This window comes from Prionailurus bengalensis, chromosome C2 (genome assembly GCF_016509475.1).
Source record: "Prionailurus bengalensis isolate Pbe53 chromosome C2, Fcat_Pben_1.1_paternal_pri, whole genome shotgun sequence".
In the NCBI taxonomy this organism is placed as follows: domain Eukaryota; kingdom Metazoa; phylum Chordata; class Mammalia; order Carnivora; family Felidae; genus Prionailurus; species Prionailurus bengalensis.
In genome coordinates, this window is record NC_057350.1 from 77,298,243 (window position 1) to 77,312,036 (window position 13,794).

The following is a 13,794-nucleotide window of genomic DNA, read 5'->3' on the forward strand; positions in this document are numbered from 1 at the left end:
CAGCAGTCATCAATGAGATAAGGGAATACAACAAAAATTCTACACACATGAATTTCAGTATCTTGGATAAAATGGCCAATTCCTTAAAAAACACTAACTCAATAGGAAATGCATAATTTGAATAGGCCTGTAACTATTAATGGAACTGAATTTTTAATTTAAAATTGCCTCTCAAAAAGGATACATCCAGGCACACATGGTTTTTTCTACTGGAGAATTTTTTATAAAACTTTTATTAAAAAGAGTAGCAACTCTATACAATCTTATTGAGAAAACAGAAAAGAAAAAAACCTGTATGTTTAGCAAAGCACTAATATAAAATCCGATCAAAGACAGTATAGTTACAGATCAATATTCCTCACAATAAAGGCAAAACTCCTTTAAAAATATTAGCAATTCATCAATATACGAAAAGGATTATACAAATCAATGTATTTCCATATACTAGCAAGGAATATGTAGAAACAAAAATATCAATAATTGCACAAAAATAAATACTTTGGAGTAAATCTAACAAAACATACACACAGCACATATGGTGAAATTCTGGTTAAAGAAATCAAAGATTTAAATAACTGGAGAGACATACTTGTAGTCTTTTTTTGAAAGACTCAACACAGTAAAGATGTCATTTCTCCCCAGAAGTTTCATGCAATTCCTTTCAAAATCCCAGCAATATTTCTCATAGATATAAACAAGACTATTCTAAAATTTATATGCTAAGGCAAAAGAACTAGAATAGCTAAAAGAATTTGGAAAAATAGGGTGCAAAAAATCAGTCTACCCAATTTCAAGGCTTACTGTGTAGCTACAGTTATCAACACTTGGAATACTAGCAAAGGGAGGGGCACAGATCAATGAACAGAATAGAGAACTCCAAAATAGACATACACAAAATATACTCAACTGATTATTGAAAAAAATTGTAAAAGCAACTCAATGAAGGATAGATGGCCTCCAGCAAACGGTGCTGGAGCAGTTGGATATCTACACACAAAAAAGTAATAAACCTTGACCTAAACTTCACACTTTATGTAAAAAGTAACTAAAGGGTCACCTGGGTGGCTCAAGTTGGTTGAGCATCCGAATCTAGCACTGGTCATGATCTAGCTCGTGAGTTCGAGCCCCACATCAGGCTCGCTGCTGTCAGCCTGTCAACACAGAACCCTCTTTGGATCCTCTGCCCCCCTCTCTCTCTGCCCTTTCCCCACTTGTGCACTGTCTCTCAAAATATAAATAAAACATTTAAAAAAACTAACTCAAAAATGAGTAAAGGACTCTAATGTAAAACTTAAAACTATGAAACAGAAATATACATACATATGCATACACACACACACACACACACACACACACACATCAGAAAATCTTGAGAATGAGACAAAGAGTTGTAAAGACATGACCCCAAAGCATGATCCATAAAAGGAAAAATTTATATACACCACTTGGTACTCACCTCTTCAGACCAGAGAAGTTCATTGTCATTTATGCTGTTTAGAGCTACTGTCAGCTATACCTGCAGACACACATACTCACATACAAACACATGCCTCTAGTTCTGTGTGAGAGCCCGAGGCCAGGTGAAGGGTATGAGGGCAGAGGTTGGCAGGTGAGTTGAAGAGGCTTCCTGAGGTCAGGCAGGCAGTGACTGCACTGCTCATGAGGGCCCAGATTAGGTCAGTAATGACACCAGATAATTAAGTGTGGCAGGTGTAATTAAGGGTATGTCATGATTAACATGACCAAAACCAAATCTGTGTAGTTAAGTTCAGGAATTGGTAACAAAAGTGTGTTTTGAGAGTATGAAAAGCAAGTTATGACAATGGGATGTACAAAAGCTCACAAGAACATCCAAAGACTATTTGGTAAAGGAGGCTCATGAAGCTTGGGAGTAAAAAATAGAGATAGACAGATTTTGGTTACCAGTAGGAGAGTACAACCAAGAACACATGATCAGCAAAAGGGCATAAACTTTCAATTGCAAGTTTTGGGGATCTAATATACAGCATGATGACTATGATTAATAATAATATACTGTATATTTGCAATTTGCTGAGCATTCTCAAGCATTCTCTCTCTCTCTCTCTCTCTCTCTCTCTCTCTCTCTCACACACACACACACACACACACACACACACACACACATACACACACATACAAAAGCTAACTGTGGGAGATGACAGCTGTGTTTCATTGTGGTAATCATTTCACAAGGTATACATATCAAAACATCACATTGTTCACCCTACAAATTTTGTCAAAAATAAACAAAAAAATTTAAAAAGAACACATGATCAGGAATAAGGCCTTTCAGCTGAGTGTCTAGAAGTCTTTGTGACTTTCCAGGCCCCCAGTACTATGAGGCTACTCGTTTTCTGGGGCATCTTAAAGGAACCTAGCAGCCACTGACAGCAGGAATTCCAGAATGCTAGACCCAAAGGAGCAATTAGAGATCACCAACTCTCATTGTAATGTGCTTATTAGTGTATGTAACAGAACAGAGTTACAGAGACTACGTGGTGACCCAAGGCCCTGAAGCAAGTTCAAAGCCAGGACTAGCACCCAGGTCTCTTTTTCCTGTTGATTTATTGTACACTATGTTGGAGGTTTTGTTTAAGCACGTAACCCAAATATAATGGGGAGCTAATAAAGTTTTCAAACCCCTGCCCCTGCCCTGTGACTTGTAGTAATCCAAAGCTTTCTTAAAGGTTTCACCCAATTTCCAAGGTGTAGGAGGTGAACGTTCTCCTGGCTGCCTTTAAAGGGCTTTGTAGTGTGCTGCACCCTACCACACTACGTGGCCACAGCTTAACACTCACTCAGCCACAGTACACAAAATCCACCCAATCATACCAGGTACCTCCTACCACAAATTAAAGGGGGCTACTTTAATCACATATTTAATTTTTTTTAATTGGCCTCTAGATATGTCAACTTTTTTCACTGTCAACTTTGATTAATTCTTCAGAAAAGGAAGGCTGAAATCAACCAACTTTCTTTAACAACACCTGCACATCACTGGTGTTCCTTATGCATATGGTAGTGATATGCAGCACAGATATATTACAGAGAGCATGTAGATTTCCTGTATTTGCCAAAGAAGAAACTAAGGCCTAGGGAATGCATTTCAGGGAAGCTAGATACCTCTTTACAAATCCTTTAGTAGTCATGAAAAATAGTATCTTATTTTCAAGTTACCTCCTAATTTCTGCAGCATCGGTTTCCATGGCATGTATATTCCATGGCATGGTTTACTCTATCAAACCAAAGAAGAAACAAACCTTATAAAGATAAAATGTTAAATGGTAGTTGTTACTAAATCTGTTTTCTCAAAATCCATGGAATACCAGGTATAGTGCAGACAAGAGCTGTTGCATTCATGGAGTCTTGTAGCATTCAGATTATTATGTGAACACCCACTTACCTGTTTTTCTCCCAGAGACATCAAACTAAGCCACCAACCACCACACACAGAACAAAGCCACTTCTCTAACCAAATTTAGATGTGGGAGTATTTGTTGAGGCCTTCAATGTACTACGTATCAGTATGAGACTTGGGAGCATTTGTTGACAGTTTTGATGTACTGTATATCATCATCAGTGCTATTCAGGGCTATAGTGGATGGAACTGGAATAACGGAAGACCCTGTTCTTAAACAAAGATATATTAGGGTTACTTCGTAAAGAAAAAAAAAATAATACTCCTTACCCCAAAACTTCCCAAGTCCTTGATTGCAGTAAAGAAAACATGAGACCATTGACTTAACAAATGGATGATTTTATTAAGAGAGGAAGACAAGATTGGTGTTTGCCTCAAACATCCAGGAAAACAAGCACACAGACATATACATACTTTGGTTTAAAAATTATTCATAATATTAATGTTAAACCTGATATTTAAAGAATCAAATGGGACAGAAGTATAGAAAATAAACCATAAAAACACAAGCTTGCATAGATGAATTAATGAAGATGTACAACTGGCATTTAAGGGAGGCCTGAGCACTGGAGAGTGCTGAATGACATTACCACCTCAACCTCCCAAGACACTTCAAAGTCACCAGCACCATGTTTCTCATTGTCCTCAATGAGGTCATGAGCAGGAGCAACTTGTGCTGTATGAAGGTGAACTGAAATAGACTGTTTCCATCAGCCTAGTCCAGATGGGTATGTACATACCCACCCAGTACTCAACACCAGTCACCTTTAAGGCATCCACAGAGTGTCCCTCACAGTTTCATTTAATCTCTAAACAGGCATGTGGTTTGAGGTGGCCTCTTTGCTTTCTGTCCTCAGACAACTATTTTCCATTAAGGTTCTGCTCATTTCCATGAAGTAGCTATTTCAAAACTGCCTTTCCTTCTGGGCGTGGCTACAAATTGGTAAGCACTTGGGTTAAGATCTCACTCAGTTTTTAAACACATCTACATTCCAGATGCCAAAGGGCTTACCAAAAACTCTGAGACTGTCTGGGCATTGTGCAGTATCTCCCTCGGGAAAGCACTTTTCCAAATTATATGACAAATGACAGCACCACCTCTAATTTCCTGAGCAACTTGATTTATATGAGCATACTCTTGTACTTTATAATTCAGCACCTTTTCAAAATATAATATTGTGCTGGGATGGATTCTTTTTAAGGGAAACCCCATTACAGAGAATTCTCATTGTGGAACACCATTTTTATATGCTATCTTCCCACTCTATCTCCTCATTATTTATAACACTTCATGAAATAAATAGTGGGCTGCCTTTAAGAGGCAGGTGAAAAATATAGTTATTTCTGAAAAAAGGGCATTTGGCTTTCGGTTTACAGCAAGAGCTCAAGTTATAGCCTACGGTGATTTCAAGGGCTAATTCAATCAGAAATTTTTTTTAAAATTCTGACATAAAAAACCCTCTAAATTTAATAGCTAGAAACTATTTTACCAAATAAGATCTGAAATTTAGTGCAACAAAAACATACCCTAAGTATGCAATGTGTAATAGTATATTTCTTAACTGTCTTTTTACTGCTCTTAATCCTTGCTTTTTGGTAAAGGACATGTCACTCAAAAACCCTGTCTTTCAATTCTATTCTTTGTATGTGAACCTCAACAATGAACAATGGAGCACTAACTAAGATGCACAATTAATTCCGTCCTTATCTGAAATGTGGAAACCAGCACAGTGCTGGCTCACTAGGCTATGAAGTTATTCAAAAAGAAAAAAATATTTTCTAGCTTGCTGAGAACACACCACAGCATATTAAATGTATTAGGAATATGTTCCTAGGCAGTATTCACAAATATATAAGAAAAGAAGATGGTTTTCAGGACTAGATATTTCCACAAATCAACATGATTGCTTAGATGATTCTGTTAGTCTATGGCATCAAATACAACTTTATAAAAACACTCTGGTGTCTTCCTTACCATAGTAAAAGTTTTCCTGGTTAATTTTCTCCTAAAAGTAATAAAATAGAAACACTCTTCACATCAACAGTTCTCTCATTTCAACTAAATGTCTCTGTTTTGTTTGGTTTTCTCCCTTTTTTTTGTCAATGGTATTAAAAACACAAGAGTGTTGGGTTTAATTTTCACAAAACAATAATAAGTGACTTGACTACATAATACAACCTTTGGAAATATCTTCTACGTAGTCACTATAGAAAAGATAGTCAACTCTCAGTTACTCAGGAAGTGATAACCTGAAGAATCTGGTCAAGAAATTCTCACTCTCCTTCCACCAGCCTTTTTGGTCATGCCACTGCTCATTCACAGATTGAGAGGCAACTCAATGAAGTGATAGATCTATCAGTGAATACATCAGCCATAGCTCAGTGAGAGGAAGTCCAAAGTTTCTGACAGCAAGGATGTTTTGGGATCACCTGTGAATTTTATATCTCAGTGGAGAGTTGATAGTCATTCACATACAGGAAATACAGTACACTGACCTCAGTCAGAATCAAACTAATTTAAGGCAATGCAGCTCCCCAAGACATTGCTGGCAAAAAGTGCAAGTCTCATCAGAAAAGTGACTCTGTAAGACCTGAAATCTGCCAGTTTGCCCCTTCCTTTTTGACTTCTCTGGAATTAAATTTCAGCATTTCTGACCACAATTAAAGGGCAGGAGCAACAACAGCCTGGACTCTTCCCTTTCATAATCCTAAGTGTCATCAGGGACAAAGGAGATTCTCTGAAGAGGAATTTGGATGACACCTTGCCCCATACAGCACTATCAGAACAGTCTCCAGTTTGTTCCTGGCTGATCATATTACCTGTTATAAGCTAAGGAGAAAAACAGGATTCTATCAACGGTAAGATAAGCAGCTATGGCTTTAAGAGGCACCGGCACCACCAGATAGGAGGAGAAAATGGGAGGGACCACTTTATCTAGTCGCTTCTCGGACTATGAGCAGTAAGTAAAGGACAAAGTACTTTGAAAATCTGTTTTTCCCTTTTGGCTGAAAAAACATGTTTTGGTTATTTTATGATTGTTTCTAAAAAGCCGGTGTTCTAAGAATATGGCACAATATATCCAGTGAAATCTAACTGAATCGTGTTCCCTTTCACATTAACATTCCCTACACAAACACTGTTTTCCCAAGAGGGAAAAAAAGTCTTTCAGTGCAAGTTCTATTCTGTTCTCAGTCCCTCAGAAAGCTGATCACACAAGGGTCTCATTCCTTTATTTACAGGGAAGATCTTACAGCCAGTCACCATAATTATCTTTCAAGAAAATCATCACTGAATAAATGAATAATCTTGATAATCCCCAAAGTGATTTTTATACAAGGCAACACTCGTTAAAAATCAAGGCCCTAAAACGTTAACCACTGATGTGGTAAACTGAATGCACCATATTATATAGCAGGTGTTCCCAAAGAACAATTTGGCACAAGACAAAAACTAGAGAATATTTTGACAGTATTGAAGAAAAATAATTCTCCGTTAAAAGTTAATTATTTTTATACTGAAAAGTCCTGATGTGGATGGAAAAGTGTGGACAAGGTTAGCAATGAATTTATTCATCATCCAGTTCAGCTGCAGACCACAGAAGAGAATAAGAGGGGAAAATGAGTCCGGTTCACAATTTTCTAGAGTTCAGTGGACCACAAGGCCCAAGGTCACACACCTTGGCATATGCTGATCTACATCCAAGTGGCCATTGAAAATCTGAAAAGGTTTTCCTCCTGGGAAACATCTATCCATATCATTCTTTTCTAATTTAGATGTTTCTCTATGATCAAAACCTGTAAGTCTTTTTGGTCGTCTATTAGTCTGTTGCTGCTTGTTGTAAAGTCACTTGAGAAAAAGTAGCTCAAAGTTATGCAAAGTCTCTTTCTAAAAATCTCAATGTTCTTTTAAAGCATATGTAGCAACTGTCCAGTCCCCCATAAAGTAATCATGTCTAACAATGGTTTCACACTACAAACTTTTTCAGCTCTGAACATTTAATCTGACCCTTACCTGACCTTGCTTCCAGGCAATGAGTTACAAAAAGCTAGTTGGGGGGCAGAAGGTATACACATTCAGTAGCCTTATGATAAGGCTCCATACTGTGCTCATTCAGCAGTACTAGTGTTAATGGCGCCTCCAGAGAAAGGTATAGAAACAAAGATTTTCCAAGGCCAGAGCATTAGTTTACATCGTAACATTAGAGCATAATACATTGTGGGCCTAAAAATTCAATTGTCTGTCTTCCAGCAGTAGAAAGAGGAACAAAAGAAATGTTTCCACATTTTTATAAAAATAACAACGTGAAAAGCAGAGAACACAGTGAGGAATGTTTGGCAGTTCCTTTAAATAGAGTTGTTAGTTAACTTCTATAGTCTTAAAAATAATAATTATCATCTTTGAATGACAGAGAATTAAACCAATAAAAGGAACGGAATTACTCTGATACTCTTTAAAAAGTGTTTGCTTTACAAAAAAAAATAAAATTAAAATATTTTAAAATTCTTAATTTTTAAAAACCTAGAAAAAAAGGAACACATTTTCAATACAGATGTTGAATTGTGTGTCACAGGGATCTATGACCTCTGGCCACTCACTAAGACAGCTAAAACACTAATATCCAGGGGTTAAATGGCCTGACATTTTTTGAATGAAAATGTCTCCAGACAGCATTTTACAATAATAAATATGATTGGATAAAGTACATGAGAGGTAAGATAAATGCAGAATTTTTAAAGTAAAATTGGTCATTGTATGAGATAGAAAAATAAACATTTATGAAATAAAAATAATTTGTTTAACTATCAAATAAAAATACATTGTGTTTTTTTTTCTTTAAAGTTACCAGAGAAAACTTTAAAACATGAAGCAAAATCACAGGGCAGACAAAGAAAAATACAGCATTACTTTAAGCCAACAAGGCCTCAGCTTTGGATACTGAAACCGCCCTCTAGAATTTGGCTAAGGCTCAGTCCTCCATTTTGTCTGCCCTTGCCTATGTCAATGAAGATTCTGCCTCATTAATTTCATCATGGTCATTCAAAGTCCTGTTTTTTTCTCTTTCCCCATTTCTCGAAAATGACTACATCTCTTAGGGTTTGTTTCTTCCTAGATCATCATTTTCCTAAAAGTTGGCTCTTTTACCCAAGTTTCTACAATCAAAAACTTTATGAACTAATAAAGATCTTTCTCAAAACAGAAGGACCCAAATCCACTCTGAGAAACTATCCTAAACAGCTTCCTAAATTCTGCCTGACTTGAAAGACTATCTGGAAAGATAAGGCAAAAAAGGCAGTTCCAAGTGGGAAAAGAATGGATTAACAGCCTTTCCTCTAGTGACCTAGGTATCTCTTTCCTAAGCAAACACCATACTTGAATGTCAAAACGTCAGATTCATACAATGAAAAATAACACAAAGTCAAGCTGAAAGGAAATTATTTATATATGTCACATGATTGCCATTTATGTGAACTAACTAGAATGGGAAAATAAGCACTTCCACAAGGTTAGAAGCTAGACAGAGACTAGATTTCTCAAAGAGGGCTTTAAAGGTCCTGTACAATGGAATCTGATGCCATGTATCACTGACAAATGCATCGAACCAAATACCTGAATAAAGAACCATTTTATCTACTTCAACTTCATGTCGAATTAATCTGACTATTGACAGATACACAAAATATTTTTTGAGTGGCTGCCAACAAAACCTGCTGTTTTTTAAGCAGGAGGAAAACTTCAATCTGTGTCCAGAGAGAAAGATGGCATCATCGCTCATATGAATGAACATCTTACCAACTCCAGCCACTGCCCTTGGCTCTCTACGTACAATGTAAAACAAGAGAAGGGATACAAAAGTTTTTCACTTTTTCATGTTCAATGGACTTTGCATAGCCCTGAGTTAAAATTTCATAGAATTAAACTTTTGCCAATAAATACTAATAAATAGCCCAATACCCCGAGGCCTCAGAAAGCCTTGCTATAGAAAGCAACAGCAGAGAGAGTGTCTGGGAATGCCATCTGAGCCAATTCTCCCAAGAGGGCTTAGAAGGATATGGAAAACCGCTAGAGTCCTGGTGGCCAAAATAACATGTTTCAACTGTTCCAGATTTTTTTTTTAACACTTTATGGTTCTGATTTTTAATATTTCCCTGGAGAATACAAAAACCAAAAGATTCTTTCTTCAATATACCATACACTAATGCACGAAAAAAGCTATTTGTTATATTCTTTTATTCTGCATTGCACCCAAACATTGTGTTTTACTCTGATCATTATCTCCACAAAATTCCAATTGCTAGCTAAATAAAGCCTAGTCTCTAGATACCAGTACTCCATACCTAACAAAAATGGCATTTTACAGAGCTTTTAGATACTATATCCCATGAAGCATTTGCAGCATAGAGGTGGCCAACATTCAGAAGCTAGATTTTCTTATACTGCCCAAGTGATCAGGAATAACCAAAACATTCTGAATGAATTAAGATTATTTATGGTCTGAAAAACACTTGAAGGTAAATCCCAGGAATACAAACAGAGGAAGGAAGAAAAAAATGAGCGTGGAATGCATTCTGTATCATCCAGTAACATTTGCTACAGTGAGTCCGTTTTCAAGGCAGATTCCTAGGTTTTTACTGCTTATAATGGAAACCTTGGAAAGAAGAAAAAGAGAAGAAACACCATTAAGAAAAAACCTTTAAAACTGTTTTCTCCCTGCTCGGGCAAAATAATTTATCTTTATCTCTATACATTTCAAATGGTTCATGTTTTCTTTGTTCCTGATTATAAAATATATACAGAATCAATGTGTTATTTTCAATTATGTATCAAATGTATGTCAAAGACAGGAAGGCATCCCCTAAGAAGTAATGCATGTATATAAACTGAGAAAAAAAATCATGAGCTACTTTCAGTTAATCCAGTGATGATAAAAAAGCCAACAACTGATAGAAATTGTAGTGTACAGGGTTGTTTTGATAACATCCAAACAATTCCATCTTTTTAAAAAAAGTGCTTATTTATTTATCTTGAGAGAGAAAGTACAAGCAAGGAGGGGCAGAGAGAGAGGAAGAGGGAGAGAATCCCAAGCAGGCTCCCCGCTGTCAGTGCAAAGCCTGACACTGAGCTTGATCTCACAAACCGTGAAATCGTGACCTGACCTGAAACCAAGAGTCAGATGCTTAAATGACTGAGCCACCCAGGTGCCCCCAATTCCATCTTTTAAATACTGTCTTTTGTGTTACTATCAACTCTGGATGCCAGAGTGGAAAGGGATGGGGTAAGGAGAGCTGTTTAAAAAATAACAAAACTTTTTAAAAAATTAAAGATTTGGTCCAAAAAAAAAAAATAAAATAAAGATTTGGTCTAACTTAGACCTTATATTCTTTCTTCCTTTGTCTCCATTTTCTTTTGTGTGACAGAAGTTTTCTGTGATGTATATGTGTGTACTTTATTTTTTAAATTTTATTTCTTTTTTAAGTTTTTATTTTAATTCCAGTTAGTTAACATACAGTATAATATTAGCTTCAGGTATACAATACAGTGATTCAACATTTCCCTACATCTCCAGGGCTCATCACAAGTGCACTCCTTAATCGCCATCATCTATTTAACCCACCCCCGTCATCTCCCTTCTGGTAACCATCAGTGCATTCTCTATAGTTACCAGTCTGTTTTCTTGGCTTGTCTGTCTGTTTCTCGCTCTCTTTTCTTTTGCCCTTGCTCATTTGTTTTGTTTACAGGTACCCTTTAACAACATGATGAAAGCTATAAATTCTCTCTGGAGGAAAATGCACATACATTGACAATCTTGTACTCACTTTAAGGTGTTATGTTTTCTGTTTTACCTTTTTGGTTTTTTAACAAATGAAGAATACTATAATGAGCTTCGAAAAAGGAAGGATAATTTATTTTACCACTCCAGTGACATATAAGACACAATTTGATTTTTCCACCATAGCATAAGCATTATAAAAAAAAAAAAATCCTAACCTTGACCACATCTATTTTTTGTACCTTTATGAGAGGATTCTGATTTTGAGAAATGACGTGTGGAATTATGCTGGTTTGTAACATGAGTGTAATCCAAATCCTCAGCTTCTGTCATGGTAGGCGGTGGTGGCCTGAAAGGAAATCAGAATTTAAAGAGACAGTCTAAGTTGTGATGACTACAGAGCCACCTCCCAATGGACTGCAGGATAAAAACTTTTTTTTTTTTTTTTTTTTTGGTAGAAATGCAAAGCCACAGGGTAGCAGAATTCTCATCTTAGTTCCTGGCCTGTTGCATAACCTTGGGAGTAAATTATTTTAGCTTACTGTAACCTTTGCTTTGATGCACATAACTCAATAAAAACAAATATTTACTGAACACCTAATATGTGTGGGGCACTGTGCTAAGGGCTAGGGAAGCAAAGATTATTGAGATGTGTGACTGCTGCTGTTAATGAGAAATTTACTTTGTTTTGGCAAGCTTTATGAAGAAAAAGAGGACGAAAGGAAAGAACAGAAGGGAAGTAATAAAGTTAAGGAAAGAAAAAAAAAAGGGAGGACAGGTGTCACGTAAGGAGGGAGGAGAGGGAAGTAGGAGTGGGCAAGGAGAGGACAAGGGTCAGCATATAAAATTTAGAGCAAAGTTCCTAATTCCACTAGGTGGCAAAGCAGAGCTTACAAAAGGAAAGGACAGTCACACATTGGCAATTTTTCATGTCAAAAGAAGACAAAATATAAAAAAACAAACATTGGGAAATTTTTCCTACTCTAAAATTTTTATTATTCTGAAACTATGTTACATAGATTTTTTGCAAAAATTTGACATTGATGAAGATGAAGAACAAAATCTCTCCTTTTTGTGGTTGTTGCTTCTCAAAGGTACACTTAAATGTTATGTTAAAGCATGGAACCAGATAGGTAACATAATGTGTCAAGTATCTAACCATGTTGTATGATGCTTTTTGTACCTGGAAGGCATAAGTATAATGCAATTCAGAAAGTTATGGTAACCTTGGTACAAAAGTCTCTTTCATAGAAGAATATAGACACGTGATTTCAAATTTCTCACTCTGTCCCTAAGCAATAGGTCTCTCCTTCGGTATTCAGTGTCTGCAACAGGTCACCACAGGATACAAACTTGTGTATATACTGAGGACTGTGGTATGGGTTCTACTCAGATGATGTCAATTAACTTTCAGGACAAGCTACATGGTAACTGTCATACACATATTTTAGAGTTAAATTAGGTGAGATGAAGTAAGTTATCTGTCCAAGCACACACCGTTGTTAAGTGGCAGGGCTGGGACTCAAACTCACCTGGACTTCAAAATTTGTGCTGTTTAATATGCTATGGTCTGCTACATAGATGTGTATTTTTATCAGCAGTAGTATCTGCATCCAAGACTATACTCACATATGCATATGTGTGTACATGTGTGTGTGGATATATATATATATCCATATATATACACACATATATGTATATATGTATATATATGCACATATACGTGTGTATATACATTTATGTACATATATACACGTATACATATACACAGATGCACATATATGTACACATATACACACATACATATGTATATATACATATATATATAGTCTGTATATTATACTTTTAAATGGTATTTGGCTTACATTTTAATACTTTCATGCATTTGTTATACACATAATTAATGTAAGCATAACAAATGATATGGTATTTTTCATTTTTCTTATTTTTCACTTTGAACTATGTGTTTAACAAATATTAAATATTAGTGTTTTTCTTTTGTTATCGACTGACATAACATTTACCTTAAAAAGCAGTGTTACGAGTTGGCAGGAAGAGTTGAGACAAACCATCTGAACTAGAATTAAGAAACTCAACTTCAAAAAACAGGTGGTTAAAGAAGTAACTTAGACCCAAGAAAAAGGGATTGGGAATCAGGGAGCAGAGCCTCATCTCTACATTTTTGCAAACTCTTATATCAAATGATCAAAACCCAGAAAAACAAAAGCCAAATGGGACTCCTAAAAATAAACAAACAAACAATATTACTACCTCACAATCAATTCCTCATCAAAGAAAAGGATGTCAACATGTGCAACACTGCACAGAACTCCCACACATCCACTAGGGTAAAACAAGTCAATCTAGAATGCCCTCAGTTCTCTTTGCATACTGTTCTCCTTAGTTTCTGATTATACAGAGGACAAATCTTGGCTTATGGCGTTCAGTGATCCCTATCAAACAGATTCACTGCACTGGAGATAGTTGTTTTAAAGTGAAGGGTATTCACATCCAAAATTAGAAAAATCCTGTTAACCAACAGTTTGTTTTATAGTTTTGGATGTATTGGGAATACCTGTTTCCTGT

General features: G+C 36.2%; 1 protein-coding gene across 2 annotated transcripts in view; it reads right to left on the reverse strand.

Annotated features, from left to right (window-relative positions):
• Nucleotides 1-3,757: 3,757 nt before the first annotated feature.
• CCDC50 (coiled-coil domain containing 50) overlaps nt 3,758-13,794 on the reverse strand; it is a 72,593-nt gene continuing 62,556 nt past the window's right edge. For both annotated transcript variants that reach the window (XM_043594583.1, XM_043594582.1), the window contains 2 exons: nt 11,451-11,557; nt 3,758-10,086 (listed from right to left, as the gene is read on the reverse strand). In XM_043594583.1, coding sequence (XP_043450518.1) covers nt 10,067-10,086; nt 11,451-11,557 — 127 coding nt within the window. In that variant the 3' untranslated portion in view covers nt 3,758-10,066. The remainder of the gene's footprint in view (nt 10,087-11,450; nt 11,558-13,794) is intronic.